Source organism: Drosophila arizonae, chromosome X, assembly GCF_054131065.1.
Source record: "Drosophila arizonae isolate 15081-1271.41 chromosome X, UAZ_ARI_1.0, whole genome shotgun sequence".
In the NCBI taxonomy this organism is placed as follows: domain Eukaryota; kingdom Metazoa; phylum Arthropoda; class Insecta; order Diptera; family Drosophilidae; genus Drosophila; species Drosophila arizonae.
This window is the reverse complement of record NC_142927.1, coordinates 22095057-22122581: the sequence shown is the minus strand read 5'-3', so window position 1 is coordinate 22122581 and position 27525 is coordinate 22095057. Positions and strand designations below refer to the sequence as shown.

Genomic DNA, 27525 nt, shown 5'->3' with positions numbered 1-27525 from the left:
CGTGACTTTGACGTGACGACGATAACGTTTAACGCTCTTGTTTTCCTATTATTGTTTGTGTTGTTTTAATTGTTTCTGCTGCTGCACTTTAAGAAGCTAATGCTTAAGCAGAGCACACACAACAACAAAGCGCAAAATTACGAAACAGGCCAGGGAGCTAGCAGGCATGCATGTGAGTACGAGCATATTAGTAAAAACATACACACATACATACATACATACATAGCTATGCATGTACTATTATATGTAGAGGCAAGCGTGTTAGAAATATTCAAATCACGACTCAAAGACATCAACCTGCTGTGCATTGGAGACAACGTCTTATCTGCTTGATATACATACAGATGTATGTATGTGTGTATGTAGACGAAATAAACATAAAGTTTCTAGCATTTAGTTTTTCTATTAATTATATAATAATATTGTACATGTGTATGCATAAACACACATACAATGGGCGGCACACTATTTAAACCCGTTGCCGATTACGTGACTCACTTGAATGCAGAATTAGCTGCTGCATACTCGATGTGCTGTCTCCCTCTTTCGCACTGAATTCTTAATTTTATTGGTACTAGAACGTATCGGCTTATTATACGAACGCAAATAAATAAGTAATGATCGCAATATAAACATTTTTATGGATTTTTTGTTTTAAAATCTTGAATATCCGTATGTTAGTTTTAATCGCCCGTGCACGTTTTAAGTATTTTATTTATGAATATACATACATACATATGTATGTACATATGCACTTCTATATACTTAACTCTTTGACTTTCTAAGTATTGCTCATTTTTCGTGCGTGACTTAGCACGAATGTTGTTTAATTTTATGCACAAGCACATGCCCATCGCTAACTATTTGCTGCTGCTACCGCTGCTGGTGACGTGTGCTGCGGCGACTTCGACGTCGACGTCTGTATGAGTATATGTGTACATATACATGGACGTGGTCGTGGTCGTCGTCGTCGTCGTCGTAGCCACGTCGTGGCCGCTTAGTCAGTCATCGGTGTCAGTATTGCTTTTCAGTTCGGCTACGTAAAGCGGCGTCAGAGGCAGCAGCAGCGACGAGCAGCAGCCCCCAAAGCAACAACAATAAGAACAACAACACAATAATAGCAATCGCAATCGCAGTCGCAATAAGCAGCACCAACAACATTCAGTCAGTTGTTGGTTGCGCCGTCGTCGCGTCATCAAGCGCCGGCAGCAACAACTACAACGATACAGCTATAGCTATAGCAATAGCCAACGACAAAAGGTGACGAGTGCGGCCCATTAAAGAATAAGAAGAAGAAGAAGAAGAAGCGCGCACAAATTTAGGCGCCAAAAACATGCATACGCATACATATTTACATTCATATGTGCGTGTATGTGTGTAGTATATATGTAACAGTATTAGAAGTGCACCAACAACAACAACAACTCCCTCATTTACTAGTGTCTAAGTGTGCGTGTGTGAGAGTGACCTTTTTTTTTTATAATATTTGCGCACTTTTCATGTGTGAAATATTTGTGTAAGAAGTTAAGCAAGTAATTATAGCCGCTGTCTCGCTCGCACGCGCAATTCCAATAGGGAGAGCGCCAAACGGTTAACGAGAACAACAACAACAGCAGCAAAAGCAACAGCAACTGCACGTTGTATACATGCAAACATATGTACATATGTACATATGCATGAACATGCATACATATACATCTATATTCATATATGTATATAATTTGTACATATAATGTATTGTAATCAAATACAAATCGGCGAAACAGCAAAAATCTTGACGTAATCGCAACACAACGAAAAGAAATCAAAAACAAAAAATAAAGCGAAACAAAAACAAAAAGCGCAAAACGCGCAGCAAACTCAGCGACTAAAGCAAAAACAACAACAGCAGCAAGAGCAACGGCAACGGCAAAAGCTGTTTGTTTTCTTTTACGTTATTTATTTACTTTCGTTCCTTGCTTCTTTTTTTGTCATTGCTTTTGTTATTTATTGATGTATATTGTTGTTAAAACATCTCATTAAGCGGCTTGCAAAAATTTTTACAAATTTTGTGGCTGTTACGCGAAAATTTTAGCTTTTTCTCTTCGCTGTGGCGAATTTTGTTGTTATTAGTCAGCGGCAGCAGCAGCAGCAACAACAACAACAGCAACATTAGCGGGTAAGATATGATAAGAGGCGAGTGTGGGGGTGTGGCAACGCCACTAGACAGAAGTATACGCTTAATAGCTCTTATCGGGAGTATTAACTCATTTTCAACTACATCAAGTTCATTAAAAACTAATTAAATATTAAATTGACAAAAGGTTATTCACTTAAATAATGCAACAAAAAAGTGAATATACTAAAAAGTTATATTTATTTAAAATGTGCATTTAAATTTACGTGAACAGTGCGTCAAAAAAGTATATAAAAATCGGTCATTTTCAAAATAATAATATTTTAAATTTAAATTGAAATAAGCTTCAACAAATTATTTTTTTCTCCAGTTTTACAAAAAAAAAAAAAAAACCCTTTTTATATTATAAATTTTTCATATATATTTCTTCATACATCAAAATTATTTTTGAGTGAGAGCAGAAACCATTCCATTATATAAATTGTAAACAAGAAACGTTGAAAACAATGTACGACAAAAACAATAATAATAAAAAAATTAATAACCTGCCCCTAAAGACATAAAGGTTACAGCGTATCCAACTTGGATAGCACATATACAATATATATGAAATATATATAAATATACACATACATATATCCAATTTGGAAATAGAATAGTGCAGAAAACTGAGACCAATAATTGCTATGAACGATATGATGAGACAAGTTATAGAGAAATTAATTTCCATGGAGATTCAAAAGTCACGTTAAGTTTGTAACCCAAGGCAATGTAAATACATTCAACTATATACAGGTAGTACGTTCAATATGATATACAGACATACATACATACATAGGAATATGACACACAACATGACATAATAAAATATAGGTTAGTCATAGATATAGCAAAACTCTATCTAGCATAATGCCAGTTAAATCTAGAATGAGGTATTCTATGAAGGTGTTCCCTAAAATAGTACGCCCCTTTTAAATGCAGATAATTGACGTTTTAATATACCCGATAAGTGAGGTGTTCTAACAATTTATGACCCGCACCAAACATTAGTCATGGGCACGCGCTGGAGCCCAATCAAAGAATTATTTTAAAAGCCTACTAAATTGTCACCTTATCGTAGATCGAATATTTAACTTGATAAATTGCAGAGAAATGGAACATCCAATTTAAGATCAAACTAAGCTAGTATCTGGAGGGAGAAACTTTCGCACAATTAAGATTGAAACAGATACTATTCAAATATATATTTACATTCGACACTCAAATCCAGGGACCGTAACGATTATAACTTTTATAGGAAAAAATTAAAAAATAATTATTATTTTTTGATAAATTAAAAAAAATTATTTTTAATTATTAAAATTGATTTTTATGATAAAAATCAAAAATAATTATTACAAAACAATTTTATATAAAAATCAAATCATAAGTCTTATATTTGATTTTTATTATAAAAATCAAAAATAAGACTTATGATTTGATTTTTATTTTAAAAATTGAAAATAAAAATTGAATTGATATATCTCTTGAAGTAAAGGAGCTAGATCATATATCGGCATATATATATGATCTACGCATTATTACCTTTCAGATGATATATAATATGTATGTAAATATGTACATATATACGTACATATACATTAATTATATACTTAGACGCTTTCCCAGGGCAGGGCAGGATATTCCCCAAAGCCAATAGATTTAAACGTGGATATTATGTGCTATTGGGAGGACAAAAAGTTCACATATCCACGATTGTACCGTCTTGCCAAGATAGTTCACTCGGTGCCTGCCCCGCAGGTTTCGGTGGAAAGGGCATTTTCTGCGCTTAAGCTTGTGCTGACAGACTTAAGGTCTAACCTAAGTGCAGACTCTATAAAAAAAATAATGTTCTTAAAACTAAATAAATAGTAAACTTATACCAAGTGTTATATCTATGGGAGCAGGGAAAGGTGACAATAATACGTATATATACATATAAACATATGTACATATGTACAAACATATATACAGTGATTATGCTTTATCTGCATCTGTCTCCCCCTCACATTATCTGCTGAATAGGTACGAGCAAGTGCACAGCGCAAGTGCCCTGGGAAAGCGTCTAAGTATATAATTAATGTATATGTACGTATATATGTACATATTTACATACATATTATATATCATCTGAAAGGTAATAATGCGTAGATCATATATATATGCCGATATATGATCTAGCTCCTTTACTTCAAGAGATATATCAATTCAATTTTTATTTTCAATTTTTAAAATAAAAATCAAATCATAAGTCTTATTTTTGATTTTTATAATAAAAATCAAATATAAGACTTATGATTTGATTTTTATATAAAATTGTTTTGTAATAATTATTTTTGATTTTTATCATAAAAATCAATTTTAATAATTAAAAATAATTTTTTTATAAAAAATTACCAATAAAAGTTTATCCTTTTTTTGAACTCGCCATAAAAAAATATCCTTATGTGTGTTTTCCTCTCTCTTTTTGGGAATACTTTTGAGCCTCAATTTTTTTAAATGCGTAACACTTATTTGCGGTCCCTGCTCAAATCATTTATTTCATTCAACCGTTATTTTATCTATGTATTTACCCAAACAGCTGTTTAATAGGTCTTGTTTCTGTAAGATATTTCATTACATCATCGATCGTATCACATCGCGTTAGTAAGTTAGAGGAATTTCGCATTTGAGGCGTTTGGAATTCAAGATCGTATCGTAAATTTGTAGATTCACGTCTGTATGTATGTATGTGTGGTATTTATTATATCGCATGAATCTGTCAATATCTGAAATACTGTACACCCGGAATGCTCGCATTCCGTTATTCCCTTAGTCCCGGCTCCAATTAAGCTGCAAAGTTGAGCTGATTTTTCTATGCTTTTGCCTGCCGTTCAACGTAATACAGCGACGCTGATAACGGAAATGGGGAAGGGCTGCCGCCTCCAAAACAAAAATGATAACAAATACTCATTCGCGTATATGCACAAATATATACATACATACATATACATATACATATATATATACATTGAATGTTTATATGTACATAAGTATATGGATAGATACGCACCAGGGCTGCACGAGTGTTGGTGCGGTTCAGAGTTTAAGCTAACTCAATTAGGAGTTAGTTCGTGAACCGAGCTTAGCTTCAAATTCAAAATCCGATGATTTTCAAATTTGAATTCGATTCGCTTTGATTTATGGTTCAGTTCATGTCGATCGAATTTCAATTCGCGATTGCTTTGGCTCAAATCGGCTTGTACTCATGTTACATACGCACATACATACATATGTATGTATGTACATACTTCTTATATGCATACATACACATGTATTGGTAGATATTGGTAGCTGGTGTAGACGCAAAATGGTTGTATTATCAAATTACTGCTAGCTGATAATCCGCATAAAAGCCGTCGAGTGGGCGGTGTTGGGTGGCGACGGGCTGGCGGCAGGCATTTGTTGGCCATGTGCAACAGATTCTAACGGCAAAAAGTTTCGCCCCCAAACAATTGGTTTGTTTGACAGCGGCAACGTTTGAAGCGCTTATGTATGCATGTATGTGTGTGTATCTCCCACGCACACACACATATTCCAGCTCCCGTTTTTTTTGTCCCGTTTCGCGTTTCACATTGTACCTCCCCCTTGCCCTTTGCCCACGCGCAGTTCCAATGCCATTCCGTTGCGAGTTCCCATGGCAAGTATTAACTGTTTTCGTTTATGCTGCGATTTCTGTTGCTGTTGTTGTTGTTGTTGTCGTTGTTGTTGCTGCTGTTTCTGTTGATGCTGCTGTGCACTCATTTAGCTTTAATTAATACACACACAAATACAAAGGCATTCGCAACAAAATGCAATGCATGAGACGAGCTAAAAATATATCATGCTGACGTCACATTTTGCGTATGAACAAACGCGAAGGCATTAAGAACGAGAAAGCGGCCGCCGCCGCCGCCGCATTCGCCTTTGCGTCGCTGCCAAAGTCAAAGCCCAAAAGCAAAAGACGACTACGACGACGACGACGACGACTGATTGGAATTGATTAAAATGCAGCAGGCAAATATTGCCATTCCCGTTGGCTGTCTTTGCTGTGACTTGTGCTGTTAATGTCAAATGGAAACAGCAGCTACAGCAACAACAAGAGCAAGACAGTAGATATGCATATGCGAATGTACATATACATACACACACATATGTATGCATAAATATATGTATGAATAACAAGAAATGAAATGCCATTATTTAATGTTTCGATTTTGAACTCGCATAACCAATAATTCACGATGATGTCAATGACGTCGATGACGTTGCCAGATTTTTTTATTTATGCTTTTTCAACTTTGCGACTGTTGCGCCTTTGTTCGCTTTCGTCATTCTGCCTGCCCACCTTCCTCCAGGCCTGTGTCACCCTCTCTCACTCACTCTCTCTCTCTTTCGCTCTCGTTGCGGTGTCAATTACCTCTTTGAATGGTCGCCACAAGTATTTTTAAGTTGTGCTTACGCAGTGATGACAAGCACAACACAACTCAGCTCAACTCAAAAAAAAAAAAAAAAAAAGTACAATGATAAAACGGACCCGCGCACAGATGATTGTAACGCGGGTGGGTGGCTGGCGGCAGCAACAGGCGCAGCTTCACTTGCCTAGGCTGACAGCTTAAAGCGTCTAGTGATGTTCGCGTGACTATCGCGTTCGGCAATAAAAAGACGATTGCAAAAACCGAAAATTTTCATGAAGCAATGAGAGTGTGAGTGCACAGATTTGCTTCTTGTCGCTGCTGCTGTTTGCTATTGCAAATTAGTGTTTAGGAACGGAATTTTATTCTGAACGTACACACATACATATACATATTCTCAAACAAATCTGTATTTTGCAAAAATATTACTTCTCGATTTCTCAGTACTTGTTTCTAAGCTTGCGTGCCTCTCACGCGTCCACCTCAAAGACTTTGAACTGAATCAGCGCCTCTTCTCTCTCTCCTGCTCTCTCTTTGCCTGTCTCTCGGTCTGTCTTTCACGCGCATCAACATCAATTCAATTCCAGCTAGCATTTTAAGTGCAGTGTCACTGTGCTTTATTTTTTATACTTATATTTTTATGTGCTGTCTGTTCGCAGTTTGCTCAGTGCAACAAATACATAACATTTAATAGGAACAAAACATTTTAATCAGCTGCGATAAATAAAAAGCACGAGTTTGTCTAGTCGTGAGCTAACCTGTAGCTAGCTAGCGTCTAGCTGTCCCGTCACAAAAAAACAAAAGTGAATTGCCTGTCTTCAACACATACATACATACAGTTAAATACCTGGACAAACCGTATTACGGCATTAAAATATTTTGTTTATTTTAAATCTATGATATTTAAAATGTAGTTAATAGTCGTAAATCTATTTTGCAAAATTAAATTATGTCTTAAAAGAATACATTTATTTGTACATACACACATAGTTTGACATTTTGAAATCCCAATATCACGTCATACCATATCGTTGCAGTCATTAGCATCTATAAAATTGCTTGCTTACATTTAATTGATATTTAATTGATTTGATTCAACAAGATGCCAGTACAAGGTTTCAATATTGTTACTCATTGGCTTAAAATGTTTTCAATTAAATCTCAATAGTTATAATTATGTACAATACGTACAGTGCAAATACATATAATTACATGCAGATATACTTATACATACATACATACATATGTATGTGTATATACATATGCACTCAGTACTTAAAATTTTCTGACCAAACGGCGCCAACTTCGTTTTTGTTGTTGCCCAAAACAACAGCCGCAACGGTAAATGGCATGCACTGAGTCAGTTAGTCGGCCAGTCTCCTCATCCTCGCTCTCGCTCCCACCTTCATCTTATCCCTCTCTATCTCTCTCACACTGTCTCTCTGCAGAGTATGACTCGCACAGACAGCGCGGCGTTTTGTGGGCTGGGTCAACGAAGCGAGTGTCAGAAATTAGAGGCACAATGGAATGTGTTTGAAAGTAAAATGAGCAACGGTACAATTAGACGACATCTGTAAATGTATTATTATTTTAAATAGCAATTCTAAAATGCAATTGTTTTTAAACGTTTTCGATTTTATAGCTTTTTTGTATATATGTACTTAAATATGTGTTGGCAAGTCAAACGGTATTTTAGCGCTTTAAAACAGTCAGTTGTTTTGCAAATGTTGCAAAATCACTTTTGAGTACTTTACTTAAGTACTAAAATTAATTACCAATTTACAAGCAGCTGTTTATGGTCACCTAAGCACGTATGAAATTGATGAATAATCGTTATTTCAAATTAATTAATCGAGCGCCAGAATTGTATGTAGTTGCAGCCCTGGTGCCAGCAGTGTCGCACAACCTAACAGCTGTTTGCCGTGCTGCCAGCTGTATATTGACTTATCGCGCGCTTTTTTTATATGGTCATCGGGGTGTGGAATTATTAAATGTCTAATGTAAACAAGACGTAAATAATATACAATTATTCCTAAACTAACAATTTTTTTGGTTTGCTTTTTTGCGTTAAAACTATTTCTAAAAATATTGTGGCTTATTTTATGTGCCAACTATCTGGCAACACTCAACTGTAAAACGGGTTGCCGTCGCTGCGTGCGCATGCATATGTGTGCTTGCGAGTGCGTATTCTCTGTATATATTGGTGTATGTGTGGATAGCTTGGTTGTGTGCGTATGTGTGTGTCTTGTGCAGATGAGTTTGTGTGTGTTTGCGCCAGTACCGAGGCAGTAAAGCAGCGCGAGCGAGCGAGTGAGCAATACAAAATAATATTTTGCGCAAAAAGGGCTAAGAACCTGATCAATAAATTGTAGTTAATGTTGAATGTGAGCTAAAACGCGCGTGCTAAACTAGCGATAAACAATTTGTGTCCTTGCATCCTGCCACTGGCCCCCAGGCAGCTGACAAACAAATCACACAGCGCTGCTCTGAAAAAAAGAACGTAAGCAACGATAACAGCAGAAAAATTTTTGGTGTGCAGAGCGCGCGTGCTGCCAACTGTGTGAAAAGTGTTTTGCCTGCCGTCGCCGTCGCTGTCACCGTCCGACCCAATCAAATCCAATAACAAATCATTTCGCCTGTGCGAAGAATTTGGGAGCACCATAATCCCGCTGCCATTAGCTATGCATCAGCAGCAATCCGCTACGTAGAAGCAGCGCAAGGCAAGCGGAGCTAGCGGTCTGTTCTGCTCGTAGAGTGTGTGGCGTGCGTACAGTTGAATTTTTCAACAAGTTGCCAGCACAGCGCGCAACGCGACACAGGCACAATCACACACAGTCACAGTTACAGTTACATATATACACATGCACGCACACATATAAATATAAATATATATAAGTATATTTATATATATAGACCCACACAAACACCAGCGCGCGCAGCGAGAAGTGAAACAGAAACAGCAACAGCAAAAACAACAACAACAGCAACAAGAGGAGCAGCAACGTTTTAGTGATGTCATCAGAAAGTAAGTTTGCGTTTTTTGTTTTTGTTGTTTTCTTCATTTTGTTGTTGTTTTGTTTGCCTATAACACAACGTCGTCATGACGTCATTTCATAAAAATACACACAACAGTTGAGACAGTATGGCCGTTGCTGTTAGTGTTGTTGTTGTTGTTGTTGTTTTGTCGTTGTCATCGTCGTCGTCATTTTTGTAGCAAGCAAACAAAACAAACCAAACAACAGTTGTAAAGGCAGCAGCCGCAGCAGCAACAGCAGTGACAGTGACAGTCAACGTGTGTTGGTGTGTGTGTGTGTGTGTTATTTGTTTGTTTGTTTCTGTTTTTGTTGTTGTTGGAACGAACAATTAACAATTAGCAATTACCAATCAAGCAATATTGTAACCAAAAACCAATGAAACCAATTTTGTGCACATCTCTCTCTCTTTCTCTCCCTCTCTTGTTCTCTCTTTTTCTCCCTCTCTATTTCTCTCTTTCTATTTCTGTTTTTTTTTTTCTACGCTGTTCCTGTCTTTCTACTGCGTGTGTGTGTGTGTGCGCGCGGCCCATCTTTTTCATTGCTTTGGCAACCGACCGAACGGCCGTCCGTCCATTCGCCCAACCGTCCGCGCGCCTGCCTTCATTTGGTCCTGGATTGTGCAGTCGTCGTCCAGCATCCATCAACTTCAAACTGGCAAAATTGAAACGGAAAAGACGCCAAACTGAAGCACTTGTCGGAGAGCGTAACGGTGCTGCTGAAAATCGCTAAAATGGACAGCATCGTCGAGGAGAACGGCAACTCGGCCTCCAGCGGTAATGTGAACGACGTCAACGATGTCACATCAGCAGCGGCCGTCGCCGCCGCTGCCGCCGCCGCAGCAGCAGCAGTGGCAGCAACAGGCGGCCAACAGCAACAGCAGCAGCAGCAGCAAACACAACAAAACCAGCAAAGTACAACGAGCGGCGTTCCAGCGACGGCCAACACAAACAACGCCAGCGGCGCGGCATCCGTGCTGACAACGACCGCCAACTGCAATATCCCCTACCCGATGCAGACGCTCGTGCAGCACGGCCTGCAGGTGAGTCCCGCTCCAGTCCTGCTCCGCACCAGCCCCCTCCTCGCGCACCATGGGCCCCATGCGCAAACCATCAAGCAAAATGCACTACAGTGCGAAAAGGAGTCGGAATATATATAGAGAATATAGTGTGTATATAGGCTATACAAATGGGAGATCTATAGCATCGGAATATATAGCATATAGTGCCATATATTGCCTATATGTGAGATCGTTGGCAGAGGAATGAGAATACATATGTATAGAGTATATATCTATATATAAGACAGATTTAAATATATACATTCATATAAGTTTATAGACATAGGAGTTTTAATAGTAAATAATTACTATAATTATTATCGATTGTATTATTGATAGAATTTTGGAAGCAGTTAGTATTAGTATATATATTAGCATTATAAACTTGACAATTATTTATAATATAGTCATATATTACTTGATAATTGGCTAAAGAAACTTAAGAACTTTTATGGATTCATATTTCATATTGAATTCAATACCCCTTGAAGCTAGAGCTCCAGAGTTTTGCCCCTTCTCCACTTCAGAAGGCTGGAACATGCAACAGCGAATCACATAAGACTCGACAATCGAATCAGTTCAAGCCGAATTGTAGATGTACTTAAAAACTAGTTCATTCAATGAATCAAGAAATGCATGAAGAGCCTTTAGAATTGTTGCTATTCCAATATATATAGAATCAAAGTATCTAAAAGGGTTTTACTAATTTCTTGACTTGACAACACTTAGTAAAACGCAAGAGACGCTTGAAGCGCATGAGAATTAAGGCAAGTAGAATAGAGTAGAATGTTAAGTACCAGTGAGTTATTAAATTGGTATTAGCTATGATAGCTTAAAACGCTTCTAAAGCCTATAACACTCCAGTACTTCAAAGCGTATCATGAAACGTATATAAGTAGAAAGAAGTTTTGAACAGTGGGGCTGTTCCGACCGATAAACGCCCCGGGTTTCGGCTAGTCACACCTTTTCGTTTATATTTAGGCTTAATGCTAGGCTCCCATCAAAATTATTCATTAACTGAAGATAATTAGATCGGGCGAATAGCAACGACGCCTGGAGGCTCGAGATGGGTGTTCGCTTATAAAGTTTTATGAGTCACAAACTCGTATTTAAATGTTGCGCATTCGTAAAGGTTTTTTTTTTTTTTTTATTGTTGTTTGTCTCTTCTATCTCGCTCGCTGTTGAAAATTTGATATGGGAATCTATTTGAACTTGGCTCGAACCCGGGCCAGCTGACAATATCGATACTAATCATTTATTTAAACACACACACACGAGAGCAATTAAGTAATGGTGGCTTAACCCCAGCCGAAAGCTTGCTAATGGAATGCGCAGTGTGGCCTCTCATGCTCTGCTCCGTCATTAACTTGACTCAATTTCATCTCAATCCATGATGGCTAATTGTGTTTTCGATTCGTGCAGGTGCAATCCGTGATACAGGCGGCCAATCATTCGGGTGTCATACAGACCGCTGCCGGCACACAACAACAGCAGCAGCAGCAGCAGCAACAGCAGCAACAACAGCAACAGCAGCAGCAACAACAGCAGCAGCAACAACAACAGCAGCAGGCGCTGGTCGCCGCATCGGCGATACACAAAGGCGGCACCAGCGTCGTCTATATGACAAAGCCGGCCAACACGACGGTCATCCATACGACCACGAGCAACGCAGTGCAAGTGCGTAACAAAGTGCGTAGCAGTTGCTGAAGTAAAGCAGACATTACAACACCCACACACACACACGCACACACACACACATATGCAATTCACTCTCACACACACAGAGTCAGTCGAATGTATTAATTAGCTTTACATCATTCCTTTCAGATCCCTCCAAATTTTCAATGTAAGATCAAACCCGAACCGACTACCCAGCATCCGGAGGACAGCGACGACAGTTTATCGGACGATGACTCGCAGCATCATCGCAGCAATCTGACACGAAGGCCATCGTACAATAAGATCTTCACCGAAATCAGTGGACCCGACATGAGCGGTAATTTCTCCCACTACTTTGCGCTTGCTTCCTCAGCGAACAATTGTGCGCCACAGACTTTGTCTCGCTCTATCACTCTCCCTCTCTCTCTCTATCCCTATACCTTCCCAATTGTCCTGCTCTGTTTCTGTTCGCGCTCTTGCTGCTAAATCATTGTCCAGTGCTTGGCTTAACTTGAATTTCTTGAGCACAGCACCAGCGAAAAATCATCAGCAACCATAGTAGGACACTCTATTATATCACTCTATTATATCATTAAAACACACGCTCAGTTGGGACTATGTAGACTAGTTGAAATGAAACAGAAGACAGAAACAGAAGCATATCTAATGAAAGGAGAATGAATGACTGAATAAGTCCTGTCAAATAGATTTTTAAGAAAGGAGAACAGCTTAGTAGAGAATGCTGTTAACTGTGTAACATAGCTATAACATTACCATAACATTAGGTAAGCTCTTTAGCAGGCTTTTCAATAATATTGATTATTATTAGGCAATTGTGCGAATGTAATAGATGAGCTCATATGTCTGAAAGCTTACGTAAATTGAATACCAACATATAGCTTATATAGAATGTTATTAGGCAGCTCTAATGCCATAGTTTAAGCAAAAAGGCCAATGTAATAGGCGAGCTAATGGGTTTGGAAAGTTTCTGTTCATGTAAATCGAAATGCCATAGAGCACCAAATGTTAGATAAAACAATCTGTTCAATCTGTTCGATTTCAAAGGAATATTAAGATTGAAAAATTATTTATTTTTGTAATTTTGTAATCTCAACTTAGAAACATGTGCGCTTCAGTGTTGGTGGAAAAGAAATTAAACAAATTTAATATTGAAAAGGAAACTAAGTTCATGATATACTAAATTTAGTTAAATTATCTTTCAATTAGTTGAGGCAACTTAGACTTATGTATAAAATAGATAGTTGTAGTTCCTTCAGAATACCAAAGCACCAAATTTGTTTAATTTCTCTCACTCTTTCTTATGCTTATACAATGAAGCAGCTTAATTTGTAAAATTTATGTTAGTAAAATATCTATATATGTATATAAATATATATAGTAGTACTTTGCAAACTGACTTTAAATGGAAGCTTGGTATTTGAGATTATGCCATAAGAGATATATATATATATATATATTCCGTATAAAGTCAGTATCTTATGGCATAATCTCAAATCCCCAGATTCCGTATAAAGTCAGTTTGCAAAGTATTATCAATAGTTATGCTTTAGTTAGCTAAGACCCAACTCTATTTCCCTCTCTTTCATGTCCTCATGCTCATGTTTCATGTTCACTTCATAGTTCATTCCCTTGTATCTAATATTTTATATCCAATTTAGTTGTGCGTTTACTGTTATTGTCTATAGGCATTATCCATCCATCCATCAATCAATCTCAATCAATCACACGGCTGTTTTTGCTTCAAAGTTATTTCATAGTTAATATTATCTATCTCTTTTCCTCTCTAACTATCTCGCTCTATCTCATGCACACATTAGCTGTTGTTATTATTGTTGTTGTTGTTGTTGCTGTTGCTTCAAGCAGACGAACAACTTCTGAATTGTGTACATACATATATAAAACTGATTAGGATAACGCGCATCAAAAGTCTTAATGTTATAACTGTAAATACAAATACTAAATAATCACACACACACACACACACACATTTTGCATAATTTTTCGTTTGTTGAGTTTGAGGCGTGTCTCTAGCCTTTGTTGTTGCTGCTGCTGCTGTTGTTGTTGTTGTTGCCGTTGATTTCTTATGCTGCTCTCGCCATACACACACACACACATCACATACATTCGCTCATTCAGTTTAGGTCAAACGCACAACAAACATTCAACATTCAACAGGAAACAAACCTCAAACACTTTCATCTTCCATCTCATTTGTACTTATATAACAAACGTCGCCCGTTGCCGTCGCCGTTGCTGTTGTTCGAAACTAACAAATAATATATATATATCGCCTCTCGCTCGCTCGATCGTTCGCCCGCTCGCTCACTCGCACCCACCCCACAAAGAGCCACCCACTGACACCACCGACACCGACACTCACAATGAACAACAACAAATTCGCAAAATTGAAATTTGAAATTTGACATTCGAAACAAAGAAAAAAACAAAACAAAAATGTGATTTCTTATAATTTTTATTGTTTTTTTTTGTTTGTTTTCTTTTTTTACTGCTCGCGAAAATGCCACATTAAAAAAAACCAAAAAAAAAAAAAAAAAAAATCAAATACGATCGCATCGAAAACCAACATGACAACAACAACAACAACTACAACCAACAACAACAACCAACAACAACCCCCCCTCAACCATATCCCAAAAATAAAATTCAAAAATCGTATATCGTATGCCGAATATCGTATACCGAATATCGTCAACCTGATGATGCAGCGAGTGGAGCACTGCAAATGTCCGACAGCAACGTTCTCAGCTCTCAGCTGAGTAGCGGGGCGGGGGGCGGCGGCGGCGGCAACATAGCGGGCAGTCCACTGCTGCACATGGCGTCGGACCCGGGCTACTTTCTATCCAGTCGGATAGCATACAATACCAGTAAATGCCACAAAATGAAAAAAAAAAAAGAAAAGAAACAAACAAAATTTATAACTGAGCCAAATACTTATACTCTTCTTTCTTCTTCTTCTTCTTCTCTCTCTTCCACTCTCTGTGTCGGCACTTCTTAGATAACAGTGGCATTCCGGAGGATCAGACACGCAAGCGAGAGATTCGACTGCAAAAGAATCGAGAGGCGGCGCGCGAATGCCGGCGCAAGAAGAAGGAGTATATTAAGTGCCTGGAGAATCGTGTGGCGGTGCTAGAGAACCAAAACAAAGCGCTCATCGAGGAGCTCAAGTCGCTGAAAGAGCTTTATTGTCAGACCAAGAACGATTGAACGTGGAGCCGATGCTGGCATAGGCAGCAGCAGCAGCCGCAGCCGCAGCAGCAGCAGAAGCAGCAGCAGCAGTTGTTGCTGACAGCAGCAATAGCAACAGCAGCGGCAACAATGGCAGCAGCAACTGTTGTAGCTTTATGTCTACACTGGCCTGGCAACAACATCGACACGGAGGAGTATGCTAGTTGGCAGCAGGATGCGAACAGGAGCAAGGACACAAACTGGAGCAGGGACGATGACGACTGCAATTGGCCGCATATCATGATTAGCATACAAACTAAGCAAACACTTATGTAGTATAATTGCCGTTGTTGTTGTTGCTGTTGCTGTTGTTGTTGCCATACACACACACACACACACACACACAAATACACACAGACACACACACACATCGAGTGCTGGTCATGTGCGCTGCGCGCACTTGTTGACCAAATGTTGTGCATCAACATTTAGCAACACAACAAGCGGCAAACAGCGAACAAACACTCAACACACACACACACACACACACACACACACCTACACACACAATGTAATTATGTTTATAATTTAAATGTGTAATATTATTTTAAAGCTTATGTTTATGCTTTAGTTATATTTTATAATTAAATTATACTACACAGTAATTTATACTGTTATTATTTGTATTTTACAATTCTCTTCCCTTTTTTTTTTTTTTTTCTTCATATATGTATATAAACACATATATATACACTACTTTGTTATATATTAAGGAGAAATCTTGAATTTAGTGCATTGTGCGAGAAAACAGTAAAATTTAGAGGAAAACCCCATAAATTAAATGTGTTTAGCTAAATTTTTATGAAACAGCAATTAGCGAAATTCTTACACCAGCCCCCCTTCAAAATGTAACACAGCAAAAAAAAAAAAAAAAAAAAAAAAAACAAAAACAAAAACAAAACATAATTAAAATTAAGTTTTAAAATTTGTAATTTGTAAAAAAAAAAAAACAGAAAAAATCAAGCAGCATATATATATGTATGTATTTATGTATTTATGCACATTCTTTTAAGTTTTGTTACATAATTTTAAATATGGCCGTTTCATTCAAGTTAATAATAAAACACAAATTGTCAACTAAACGAACCCCTCCCCCATGGGCCCCCCAATTGCCCCGCCCTCTAGCATAGGCTAAGCAAATGTTTCTTTCTCTGTGCGCACGCGACAAAAACAATTTTATGTATAAATCCTTATATATATATATCTATAAATATATATATAATTTATATATTTATACAGATAAACAAAACTATGTAGTTAGCGAATATTTGTACACTATTTGTATTTTAACTGATTTTATGTTAAATGAAAGGAAGGAAGAGAAAACGAAATTAAGTGGAAATATAAAATAATTAATTGTTCTATATACGAAAAAACAAACAAATTATAATTATAATTTTTTTTTTTTTTTTTTTTTTTTTTTTTGCATGAGCAAAGGCAGCAAAATAAACAGAGAGAAAACAATCACAAAAACAGTAAACAGAAAAATCAACGAAAGCTTCAACATATTTTGTAAATGTAAAAAAATAAAGAAAATAAAAATTCAACAGAAGCAACTATGAAAATGTAAAGAAAAACAAAACACAAAAAAAAAAAAAACATATATAAATTAAAAACTCTCGTTATCTCTTGTGATCAACTCAGTTGTTGTTATGAATGATAAAAAAAAAAAAAAAACAAAATGGTAACAAAAATGCAAACAATGAAAATATTTAAAACGTTTCAGAAATTGCGGGCAGTGTACGATTCATCGTGCAATTTTTTTTTATATATAGAATGTATCCAGGAACGATAGGTCAAGATGCATAAGAAGAAGAGGAAGAATGAGATCGGAAACAATGTCAAACACAGTAAACAAACTACAAACTAAAGAAAAAAAAAAATATATATGTATATAAATACTTTATATAGTATAGATATATATCTATATATATGTATATACAAAATGTATACACAAGTCGATATATATACATACACACACATACACATAAATTATATATATATGTATACATATATATCTATCTATTTTTGATGTCAAAATCAAATGAGCAACAAAACTTTCTGAATACGAAACAGAGCAAAAAGAAAAACGAAAAAAAAAACAAATTATTAAACAAATAAACTGAAAAAAAAAAACAACAAAAAACAAAGAGGAAGAGAAAACGGCGCAACTTTTAAGCAGTTCATATGGGGCGATCGATCTAGCAACCCGGATCGAAGTTGCATAACAAATATTTTTATTGTCATTGCATAATTTTTAAGGTAGTAATTTTAATATTTATAACATAAGCGACAAAACAAAAACTGACAACCGAAAACAAATGCAAATAAATAGTGGAAGAAAACGCAGAACAAGATGAAAACAAAAACAAAAACAAACAAACAACAACAACAACAAAGTAGAAGTTACAATATTGTTATAAATATTTGTCTCAATGAGAAAACCAAAACAAAAACGAAAACAAACAAAAAAAAACAAATAAAAACAAAGAAGAAAACAAACACAAAAAAAGAAAATCAACATAAAAAAATCAATAAAAAAATAAAATTTTACTTGAGTTTCTTTTTACTCTTGGCATATCATTTTTCCCAAGTTACTCGGCTTTGTCCGTTCAAGGATCTGCAGGCTTCAGTAGTTTTTAGCATTTTACATCAGTCAAGTACCAAAAAAATTGCTAAGCAAAGGTACAAAGGTACTCTTGGTACATGGTTTGTTTTGAGAAAGTTAAAATAACCCTCAAATAATATGAAAAGGAGTTCTCGATAACAAGGAGCATAGGTAAATTATTAATGTACCCATTTTATACGGTTACATGGTATACTTAGAGTTATAAACGGGAGAGGCTCATAGAAAGAAAAGCTTTGTACCAAGAAGTGTACCGAATTTGGTAAAGAAAACATTACGACATACATACTCTATATAATCTGCAGTCTGTAGAGCCTGTTATATTCCAATTTTAATATGGCAAACAAGGGATGTCAGTGTCAGGAATCCAATCTATCCATATTGCACCAAAAATTGCACAAAGATAATTGAAGACTATAGAAGCTCCAAATCTAAATCGCTTAAGTGCACCAAAATTTATTTTTAATTAAATATAAAATTTATTATTCTTATTATTTTATTTTATTTATTTATTTTTTTTTTTTTTTTCAATTTACCCATTTCATTGTCAATTTCAGTCAGCCAATTTCAAAGATTTTTTTAGTGAAATAAAAATTTTAACAGTAAATTTTCGTATCCATAAAATAAATCCCATCTTGACAGAACAGCAGATATGCTACAACTATAAAGAGTGAGGGGAATATGCACCAAGAATTGATTTTATTTTTGAAATATATAAATTGTAAGGGGAATATGTACCAAAAATTGATTTTTTTTTTTTTTAATATAAATTGTATAGGAAATATGTATCAGGAATTTATTATATTATTTGACAACATCAAGCTAAAGTTTATTTTTATTTTTCTAGGTACATTTTCAGCAATAGGCATGATACTAATCTAGCAGACATGAGCTTGCATAGCTAAAAGAGAAATACCTAGAATTTATTATACTTACTATTTGATCACATACAACAAAAGTTTAGTTATATTTTTTAAAGGAATATTTATAGGGAAAATACATTAAGTACATGTCTAGGCTTTTTTTTTTTTTTTTTTTTTTTAAGGAAATGTGTTCCAGAAATTAAATAAAAAAAACACTGAAAAAAAATTGTATAGATTAAGGTAAATTTCGAGCATGAGATGAGACAATTTACCAAATATTTGAAAGGTTTTTAATTTAATTAGTTATTAATTAATTAATTAGTAATTGTAGTTTGATTTAATTTTACCCAGCTGTCTGGCTAGATTTGCCCAAATGTACCAAGTGTTTTAAAGCCATTGTACCTATACAGCGAGGTGCATTGAAGGTCAAAGTGCACCAAGAGCATGAGAAAACACGTTCGCATTTGCATATGTATATGTATATGTATATGTACATATATTTATATGTATGCATATATAGTATATTAAAACCTTGTAATTTACATTTATTAGAGTACAGGTGGACAGACATACAGACGTTGCACATACACATATATGTATGTATGTATATAGATATATATAATATAATAGGTGTATAAATATACGTATGATCAAAATACAAATAGCTTTTCAAGAGATTCACAGTTGTCAAAATCAGTTCGGTTATTCGGTCATCGAGAGCTGCCCTCGTACAGTCTGGGAGCTGGCAGGAGGAGCTGTGGCCCCAATGATGCATGTATGTGTATAAATATATGTCAGTATATGTGTGTGCATGTGTGTATGCATGGGTAAGTATATCGTATATGCTGTTGCAGTAATCACATGAAGCCGCTGCAGTTGCCTAAATGGAAATGAAGCATCGGGAGCGAGGAGCAGTCTCTCTTTGGGCGCAGAGGCTTAGGAGAGGAACATGTAGAGCACGAACATGCCGATGCCGACGTAGTGACTGAGGTAGCCGGCCGCCGACCAGTGGTACATGAAGGGCAGCTCGTGCTCAGAGTCCCCGAGCAGCGTATCGTTGAGCAGGACGACGCCCAGGTAGGCCAGATGGGCGATGGCGAGCAGGCTGAAGCCCAGATTGATCAGCCTCACCAGCCAGGCGGTCCAGCTGCGCCAGCCCAGGCGCCGCGGGCAATGGGCATAGCGACAGCGCTCAGCGCCCGGGCAGGGATTGGCCGTGACGCAGGCATTGCAGAGCGTGGCCAGATGGCGGCGCAGCATCGTCTCGCCCTCGGCGAATGTGGCCAGCGAGAGCAGCACCAGGTAGATGCGGAAGTCCATGCCGTGCAGCAGCGACGACACGATATACGTGCAGAACACGGCCACCATTGTGCTGTGGCGCGAGTGGGTCTGCGCCTGCGTCTGGGTCTGGGTCTGGGCATGGCCCTGAGTCTGGAGCTGCTCCTGCTTGGACGTGGCGTAGACGTAGCGCTTGAGCCACTCGTGCATGGGTATGTTCCAGCAGCGGACCAGGGCGCTCAGCGAATGCGGCCACTCGATGCGCCATGGACGCACGACGAGATCGCCGAGCAGCCCCTGGGAGGCGCCGACATCCAGTCGCTGCCCGACGGCGGCCAGCTGCGCCTGGCTGAGCAGGCTGACAAAGTAGTGGCTGGTGCGCACGCTCAGGGCGCCGGTGTACATGAGCAGCCAGTGGCTCCAGCCACCCTGGTGGGCCCCCAGCGGCTCGGCCGGAGCATTCAGCTCGCTCAGCGTGGGCGCAATGCAATTGCTGACGAGCAGCGCCACCAGGCTGAGCAGCACATTGAGCAGCATCTGGCAGAGATTGCGTCGCAGCTGGGATTTGCTGTGCAGCACCTCCAAGTAGCGGGCATAGCTCAGCCAGGGCCCCAGCGCACAGGTGGCCGGATGGAGGATGTAGCCGAAGTAGGCGACTATGTTGGGCATGTGGAGGCCGGCGGCGCCCGTCGCGGTCAGGTCGAAGGCCAGCGAGATCACCTTCATGTTGGTCACCATCTGGAGGCCGCGCAGCTGGGGCCAGTCGTCGCGCTTCTGCCAGATGGCCAGCTCGTAGATGAACTGGCTGCCGATGCTGAGCACGGCTAGGGCCACGGCGGGGCGTCGTCCCTTGCCCAGGCGCACCAGCTGGAGCAGCGCATAGCTAATGCCGGTGAGCAGTTGCAGGATTAGCATGCGCTGGCCCAGCGTGGCATAGAGGATGCCGGCGCCGCAGAGCGCATTGATGAGATGCAGCGGCGCCAGCTTCATGCTGTTCGCCTCCTGCCAGCTGGAGCTGGCGCTGGCCACGAGGCGTGCCCGTCGCGCATAGACGGCGCTCAGCAGCCGGCACAGCAGGCAGCCCAGCAGCAGCGGCACAATGTAGCCCGCCACCTGGGTGAGCGAGGGCAGGATGCAGTGCTCATAGCTGTCCAGCAGGCGGTCCATGACGCTGCCGTAGTTGTCATCGCTGTATTCATGGCCCCTCAGCTGTTCGAAGTCCTCGTGATCGATGTAGGCATTCGCATGGCCACCGCCGCCGGCCCCGAGGCCGTCCTCCTCGTCCGCGTAGTCCGCCTCGTCGTCGTAGTACTGATAATCCATATTGCACGGTCACGCTTCGCAACAGTTGTTGGGCCAAATACTTGTTGCGATATTGCAGCTGCTTGCATTGGCAACTGCGTGGCAGCCGTTTGGGTGGGTGTGTGGGCGCTGTTCTCGGTCTGTTCAAGTTAACTTTTCAAAATCGGCTTCATTTCTCGCAGCATCGAATAAATGAACCGATGTAGCGATGTTGTTCATTGCGAACCACTCGTTCCAGCAGCTTTGTCCAGTGCCAACGATAGTTTTACCGGTTCCGATTCCACTTCCCGCGCTGTGTTCTCATTGTCTTGTTCTTTTCATTCCTCGCCGGCAGTGCTGCCAGACTGTTTTGCATTTGAATTCCAATAGGAAAATCCAATTTGATTGGGATTTGAATTGGAAATAATTTCAACAAGTTTGTTGTTATATTTTCTAATGGAATGAGGTATTATATATGAATTTGTTATAAAAAAATTCGATCAAATATTACAATTTTATAAATATACACGGTCATTTACATATTTACATACTGTGTAAATAAAGTTTGTGATCAATTCTTATAAGATTTGCACATCGGTTATCTGAAACTGATAAGAAAATAAAACTACTTTTTGTTAGTCTATGTAGTGGATTTTTTATATGTTTAATTATAATTATTAATTAAAGTACAAATTTTATTGTTAAGTAAAAGAAAAGACATTCTTAATTGCATATATAAAATATATATTTTGGCGTTCCATTAATGGACATAAATTTACTTTTAAGCACATTTTAAAAAAATTTATATATTTTTTCCATTTTTAAAAGCCAAGGCCTCGGCCATTAAGACGAGTTGTATGAATATGAATATATGAATAATATATTCGAATTTATAAAACAAGCCACAAATTTCAAGGTTTCTTTTTACGATATTCTTGTCTTATTCAATGCAAATATTCTTGAATTACTGTTTTTAATAGCGGATTTTATAAATGCACACTTTGTGCACATTATTTAAATTGAGCTAAGTAATATATGTAATTCATGCTGCTGATTTATCCATCAATTTACTATGTTAAATTTTTCATGAAATAATTATTAAAGATTTTTTTTTATTACTATTATACGTTTATATTGTTATTTTTATTTTTTATTTTGTAATAAGAGTTTTTTGTTATCTTTTGCAAATTCATTTATATAAATATGAATAAAGTTGATTATATATGTATTTTATAATCATTTTCGATTTTTAACAAAATTCAAATAATGAATATATTTGCTATATGAACAGCTATTTATTTATTTATTTTTATTATCATTATAATTATTTATTTATTTCGACTTCGATTTCTACATAATCAATTTACGTCTTGAAAATTCTGCTGCTGATCCATCCAATTATGAGCAGGTTTTAGATAAGCTGCCCTCTGTGGACAGTTTGGGATCGCTTGAGGCTTTATATATGCCGATCACGACTCAAGTCGTGCCTGGTTTATGGCAATCCGAACTCGAACGTTGTTATCTCTTCGCTTTACCTGCATATCCATGACGGGCAGGGCGATTAGCTTGGCGCCAGACTGCCCACAGCTGTGGGATGTGGGCGATAGGGAAATTGAGCTTGGACTGAATCCAGAATCTATTTAGAAACAGAATGGCTTACAATGGTGTAGTTGGTGTAAGGGTAGCTAGATTGGGTAGAAACTCTATGATTGGTCACGCTTAAGTGGATGCATATACATAATATAGATAAAGAATGATACAACTGGAACCACCAGAAGTAAAACAAAGATATATTGTAGTTTTCTTATACATTCGTACTAGTTCTTTGCGTTTTGAGATATCAAAGCGTTTGCCACGCCCCCGCTTGAACCCTAGATATACCACATGGGAATTGTTTGCTTATTACGCCTACAGACATACATACATATATGTATGTTTGGGCATATGTATATTTGTGTGCGTGTATGTGTTAGCCAAGTAGCTAACATAGTTTATTCAATTAATTAGATTGCTTGTTTATATGCCTGCCAAAAGAATGATTATGCCTACCTCTGCTTCTGCTTCGTCTTTTTATTCTACTTTTAATTATGGCAATACTTAGCGATTCGTCGTAATATCAGTATATGCACACACAAACATATATACATATACTTATAGATGTATGTACGTATGTCGGATATGTTTGCATTTGTGCTGTTAATAAAGATACGATGGAATGTATTTATGTTTGTGACTATGGAGAGAGATACGATAGAAAGCGACTCTACCTACCTACATACATACATACATACATACATATATTACCCCTAGTTTCGGCACACCCAACGATAAGACTAAAATAAGGTCCGAATGTATGAGACACGAAATGTATGTGTATAACACTTTGTCTATGTGCGTATAACATATATGTATATGTATATATATATATGTATATGTATAGTACCCACGTGTATAACTCCTTCTATTTTTAGTGTGTATATATGTGTGCAGGTACAGTACTATTTGTCGTATAACTTTGAAATAGTATAACAGTTATATGTGGACATAATGCCTATATAGATATATATAATATGTGCATATGTGGTACCACTTCACATATACTATATGTTCATACACGTTCTCCATATGTATCTATGTAAGACATCTAATACATATGCACATATATCGTATAACAGTTAATATATGCATATGTACGTGCTATACCTCAAAATCGTATATATATATGTATATATTTTGTATTTTATGCATAGCACCTACATAGATGTATGTAGTATACCAATTGTGTTCATACAATATCTACATACACAACCTTTAACTATGCTTATGTTCCGATGTATGTATGTAGTATAACACCTTAAATCCAGACTAAGAGCATTTGTTTACATTTGTGCTATTCTGCGTATAGATTCTAAACCGTATAAGAGTTAATATATGCGTAAGCTGTGTACATATACATATGTATGCATGTGTACATACATGTGTATGGAATATTGTGGGTTAACAAATTTTTATATGTATGTATATGTACAATATGCTTCTATGTATTATTCGACGTATAGATTCTACAATATAAAGTATAACAGTTGATATATGCATACTTACATCATTTACATCATACATACATACATGTATGTAGGTATTTACATACATGCATATGTGTATCTTTTATATTATTAATTCCTTACACATACATATGTATATATATATATGTGTGTGTGTGTGTGTGTGTATGTAGGGGGCTCGATTGCCTCTCTGCTTGATAAGATGGAATGGGATGGGATGAGATGAGACACTTTTGTCATTTTTTGCTCTTCGACAAGTACGCACACACACACACACACACACACACCCATGCACATCTGAGAGTGCGTGTGTGCGTGTGTGTGGGAGAGTGCGTATTTATTTTTGCACTTCAACAGTTTGTTGAACTTCGTCAAGCAGCTGAGAATTCTCTCTTGCATTGCATTGGTGCAGTTGCGTGTGGCAAAAGGCGACAGGCGACAACAGCTAATTAGCCCATTGCTGACCATCGAAGCGAGAACGAAGAGGCGAACAAGAGAGCCAGAGGGAGAGACGAACACGAAAGACCCAAATCGAAACGCATGGAAAATGCTGGATTAAATGCGAGCTCTGGCTAGATGTTTCTGTGCGGTTCGATTCGAATGCTTATCGCGCGCGTATGCTCAAAATTTTAAATGTTGTCAATGTTGTTTTGAGTGTGTGTGTGTGTTGCTGTTGCTGTTGCTGCTGCTGTTGTTCTGTCCGCTGACCTTGAAAACTGATAAAAAGTAGAAAACGTAACGCACGATCCGACAACAGAAGCAGCAGGCAAACAAACAAGTCCCAAAAAAATGTATGCCGCTTAAGAAAACAAACACACACACACACACGCACACTTCTTTCATGCCTCTCATGCATACACGTGCACACACTTACATGTATGCATGTAGCCATGCATCTGTGCTTGTATCTGTAGAACAAACTCGTTTTTTATATGCGTCGTGCGTTTATTTTGTTTTGGTTTTCGTTTTTTATGTGTTTTTATTTTATTTTATTTTTTTTATACCAAATATAGTCTGAAGTCTAAAAAATAAGTTTCGTAGCAAAATCTTAGCTTAGGCATTTTGAATGTTTCAAAAATATAGATATAGATGTATGTATATGTATACAAATTACATAGTATATGTACATATGTGTGTATATGTATGACTGTATGACTGTATGGAGTGTTCCTATGATTGGCACGTGAAATAAAATGCAAAAGATACGACAAGCAGTCGGCAACACAATGTGAAATTCTTATAAACAACAAAGTCTTAGAAACAAAAACAAAAACTTGGAAGTGATCATAATCATGGTGGGGTTTGCACTCATCGCTGGCCCACTCGAGATTGTGCGCTCCATTCTCATAGCGTTGGAGCACTTGAGGTTGGAGTGATGTGCCTCGATGTGAATTGATTTGATTTGGTTGTGGTTCGGTTCTTTTTGTGTGTCTGGTGAGCGTGCTGAATGAGTGGTTGGGTGGGTGGGTGGTTGCTTGGTTGGTAGGATGGTGCTGCTGTTGTCCGTGGCATTGCCAGTGTGTGAAGAAGATATGCATGGACAAATGGCCCTCAATCCTCGTCGATGCCGCCCACATCCTTGCCAGCTGCCCTGCATTGGACACAGTAGCGATAGGACACCGGCTCCGGTGGCTTCTCAGCTGTCATGGACGAGTTGCTCTTCTGGCCGCCGCCGCCGCTACCGCCGCCGTTGCTGCTGCCAAACGGCGACGGCTTGCTGTCCACGGGACTGATGGGAAAGTGCTGCCAGTGCGGGCAAGGCATTTGCTTCGGTGGATGAATGGGGAACGGCATTGCGACTCTGCTCACACAAACACTGCACTTGCGAATTGAAAACCACAAAAAAATAGTAGTAAAAAAAAAGACACACACACACACAGACGTGCAAAAGATGCAGCGAGAATCAACGGCCGACAGCCAAAGACTTTGCTGGATGCAACTGTAAATTGCTGTGAGAGCTACTGCTGCATCGGACGCTCCGACTCGCTCGAAAACTCGCAATCAACTGTGCGGCTGCTAGAAGCGAAGCCGCGAACGTCAACGACCAAAACAAAAACACAAAGAAGTCGGCTTATGCCAGGCCGACAGCTGAATGCTCTACATTATTTATGGCACTGAGTGCGTATTAAATTGACACTTATATATGTGATTTATTCTGTCATTTTCAGTTATTATAATCATAAATATTATAAATACATATAATTCAATGTTTAATTCTTTAACAAAGAAGAAAAACATTTTTTACAGTAAAATATGTTCATATATAATATTAATATTCATATATAAAATTAATCGCTAACCTTCTGAACTTGTTGTTAAGTCTATTTTTGCCCTTATCAAAATGTATAATAATTATATACAAGAGACATAGCGTATGCTCAAGTCAGAGTTGTTCGCTTTGATTAGGGCAGAACAACAACAAAAATCAATAATCGCTGTGTCGCTGCGACCGGCAAAAAGTAACTCAGCTGGTCTGGCGGGCTCGTCTAGCCAACAAAGAAGAAGAAGAAAAAGAAGAAGCAGGAGCAGCAGGAGAATAAGCTGAAGCATTGCTCCGCACAAAGAGAACGCGCGAAGAGACACGCAGAGTTTGAGAGAGCGAGAGTAATAGAGAGAGGGAGCAACAGTTGACGCTATGCTTCTGATGCTCTATAAAGTCCAGAGCTGTCTTTGTCTGCGCTCTGCGGGTGGAATGACTTTTGAATTTAAAGTTTCTCTACACCCTTCGTTCCGTTTCGTTTCGTTTCTTTTTATTTTGCTCGTTGGGCTTTGGTGCTGGGCGGCGACTAGCGGACGGGCGCGCTTCTTA

At 38.1% G+C, this 27525-nt stretch overlaps 3 protein-coding genes across 12 annotated transcripts; 1 reads left to right on the top strand and 2 right to left on the bottom strand.

Annotated features, from left to right (window-relative positions):
* Positions 1–1001: 1001 nt before the first annotated feature.
* Positions 1002–18159, top strand: CrebB (Cyclic-AMP response element binding protein B). Of its 10 annotated transcripts, none has more exons than XM_089474283.1 (7): positions 1242–1260; positions 9502–9613; positions 10247–10662; positions 12103–12369; positions 12508–12676; positions 15087–15245; positions 15377–18159. In XM_089474283.1, exons 3-7 carry the CDS (start codon positions 10354–10356, stop codon positions 15583–15585), a joined length of 1113 nt encoding a protein of 370 aa, XP_089330409.1. In that variant the 5' UTR covers positions 1242–1260; positions 9502–9613; positions 10247–10353; the 3' UTR covers positions 15586–18159. The 10 variants fall into 10 exon arrangements, with proteins under 10 accessions (XP_017872342.1, XP_089330409.1, XP_089330412.1 ...); XM_018016852.2 differs by lacking the exon at positions 1242–1260 and adding an exon at positions 8863–9088; XM_018016853.2 differs by lacking the exon at positions 9502–9613 and having other exon boundaries at positions 1002–1260.
* Positions 18160–19568: 1409 nt separating this feature from the next.
* Positions 19569–22086, bottom strand: por (Protein-serine O-palmitoleoyltransferase por). Its single transcript, XM_018016851.2, has one exon. The coding sequence runs from the start codon at positions 21694–21696 to the stop codon at positions 20032–20034; it is 1665 nt and encodes a 554-aa protein (XP_017872340.1). The 5' UTR covers positions 21697–22086; the 3' UTR covers positions 19569–20031.
* Positions 22087–25640: 3554 nt separating this feature from the next.
* Positions 25641–26745, bottom strand: LOC108620005 (uncharacterized). Its single transcript, XM_018016857.2, has one exon. It carries the CDS (start codon positions 26508–26510, stop codon positions 26268–26270), a length of 243 nt encoding a protein of 80 aa, XP_017872346.1. The 5' UTR covers positions 26511–26745; the 3' UTR covers positions 25641–26267.
* Positions 26746–27525: the final 780 nt, after the last annotated feature.

Bases quoted from the DNA above. Each gene is read 5' to 3' on its own strand.
- CrebB (XM_018016853.2), top strand. From the start codon at position 10,354: ATGGACAGCATCGTCGAGGAGAACGGCAACTCGGCCTCCAGCGGTAAT. The intron at 10,663-12,102 runs GTGAGTCCCGCT...CGATTCGTGCAG, and splicing joins TCGTGCAGCACGGCCTGCAG to GTGCAATCCGTGATACAGGC. The intron at 15,246-15,376 runs GTAAATGCCACA...GGCACTTCTTAG, and splicing joins TCGGATAGCATACAATACCA to ATAACAGTGGCATTCCGGAG.
- por (XM_018016851.2), bottom strand. From the start codon at position 21,696: ATGGATTATCAGTACTACGACGACGAGGCGGACTACGCGGACGAGGAG.
- LOC108620005 (XM_018016857.2), bottom strand. From the start codon at position 26,510: ATGCCGTTCCCCATTCATCCACCGAAGCAAATGCCTTGCCCGCACTGG.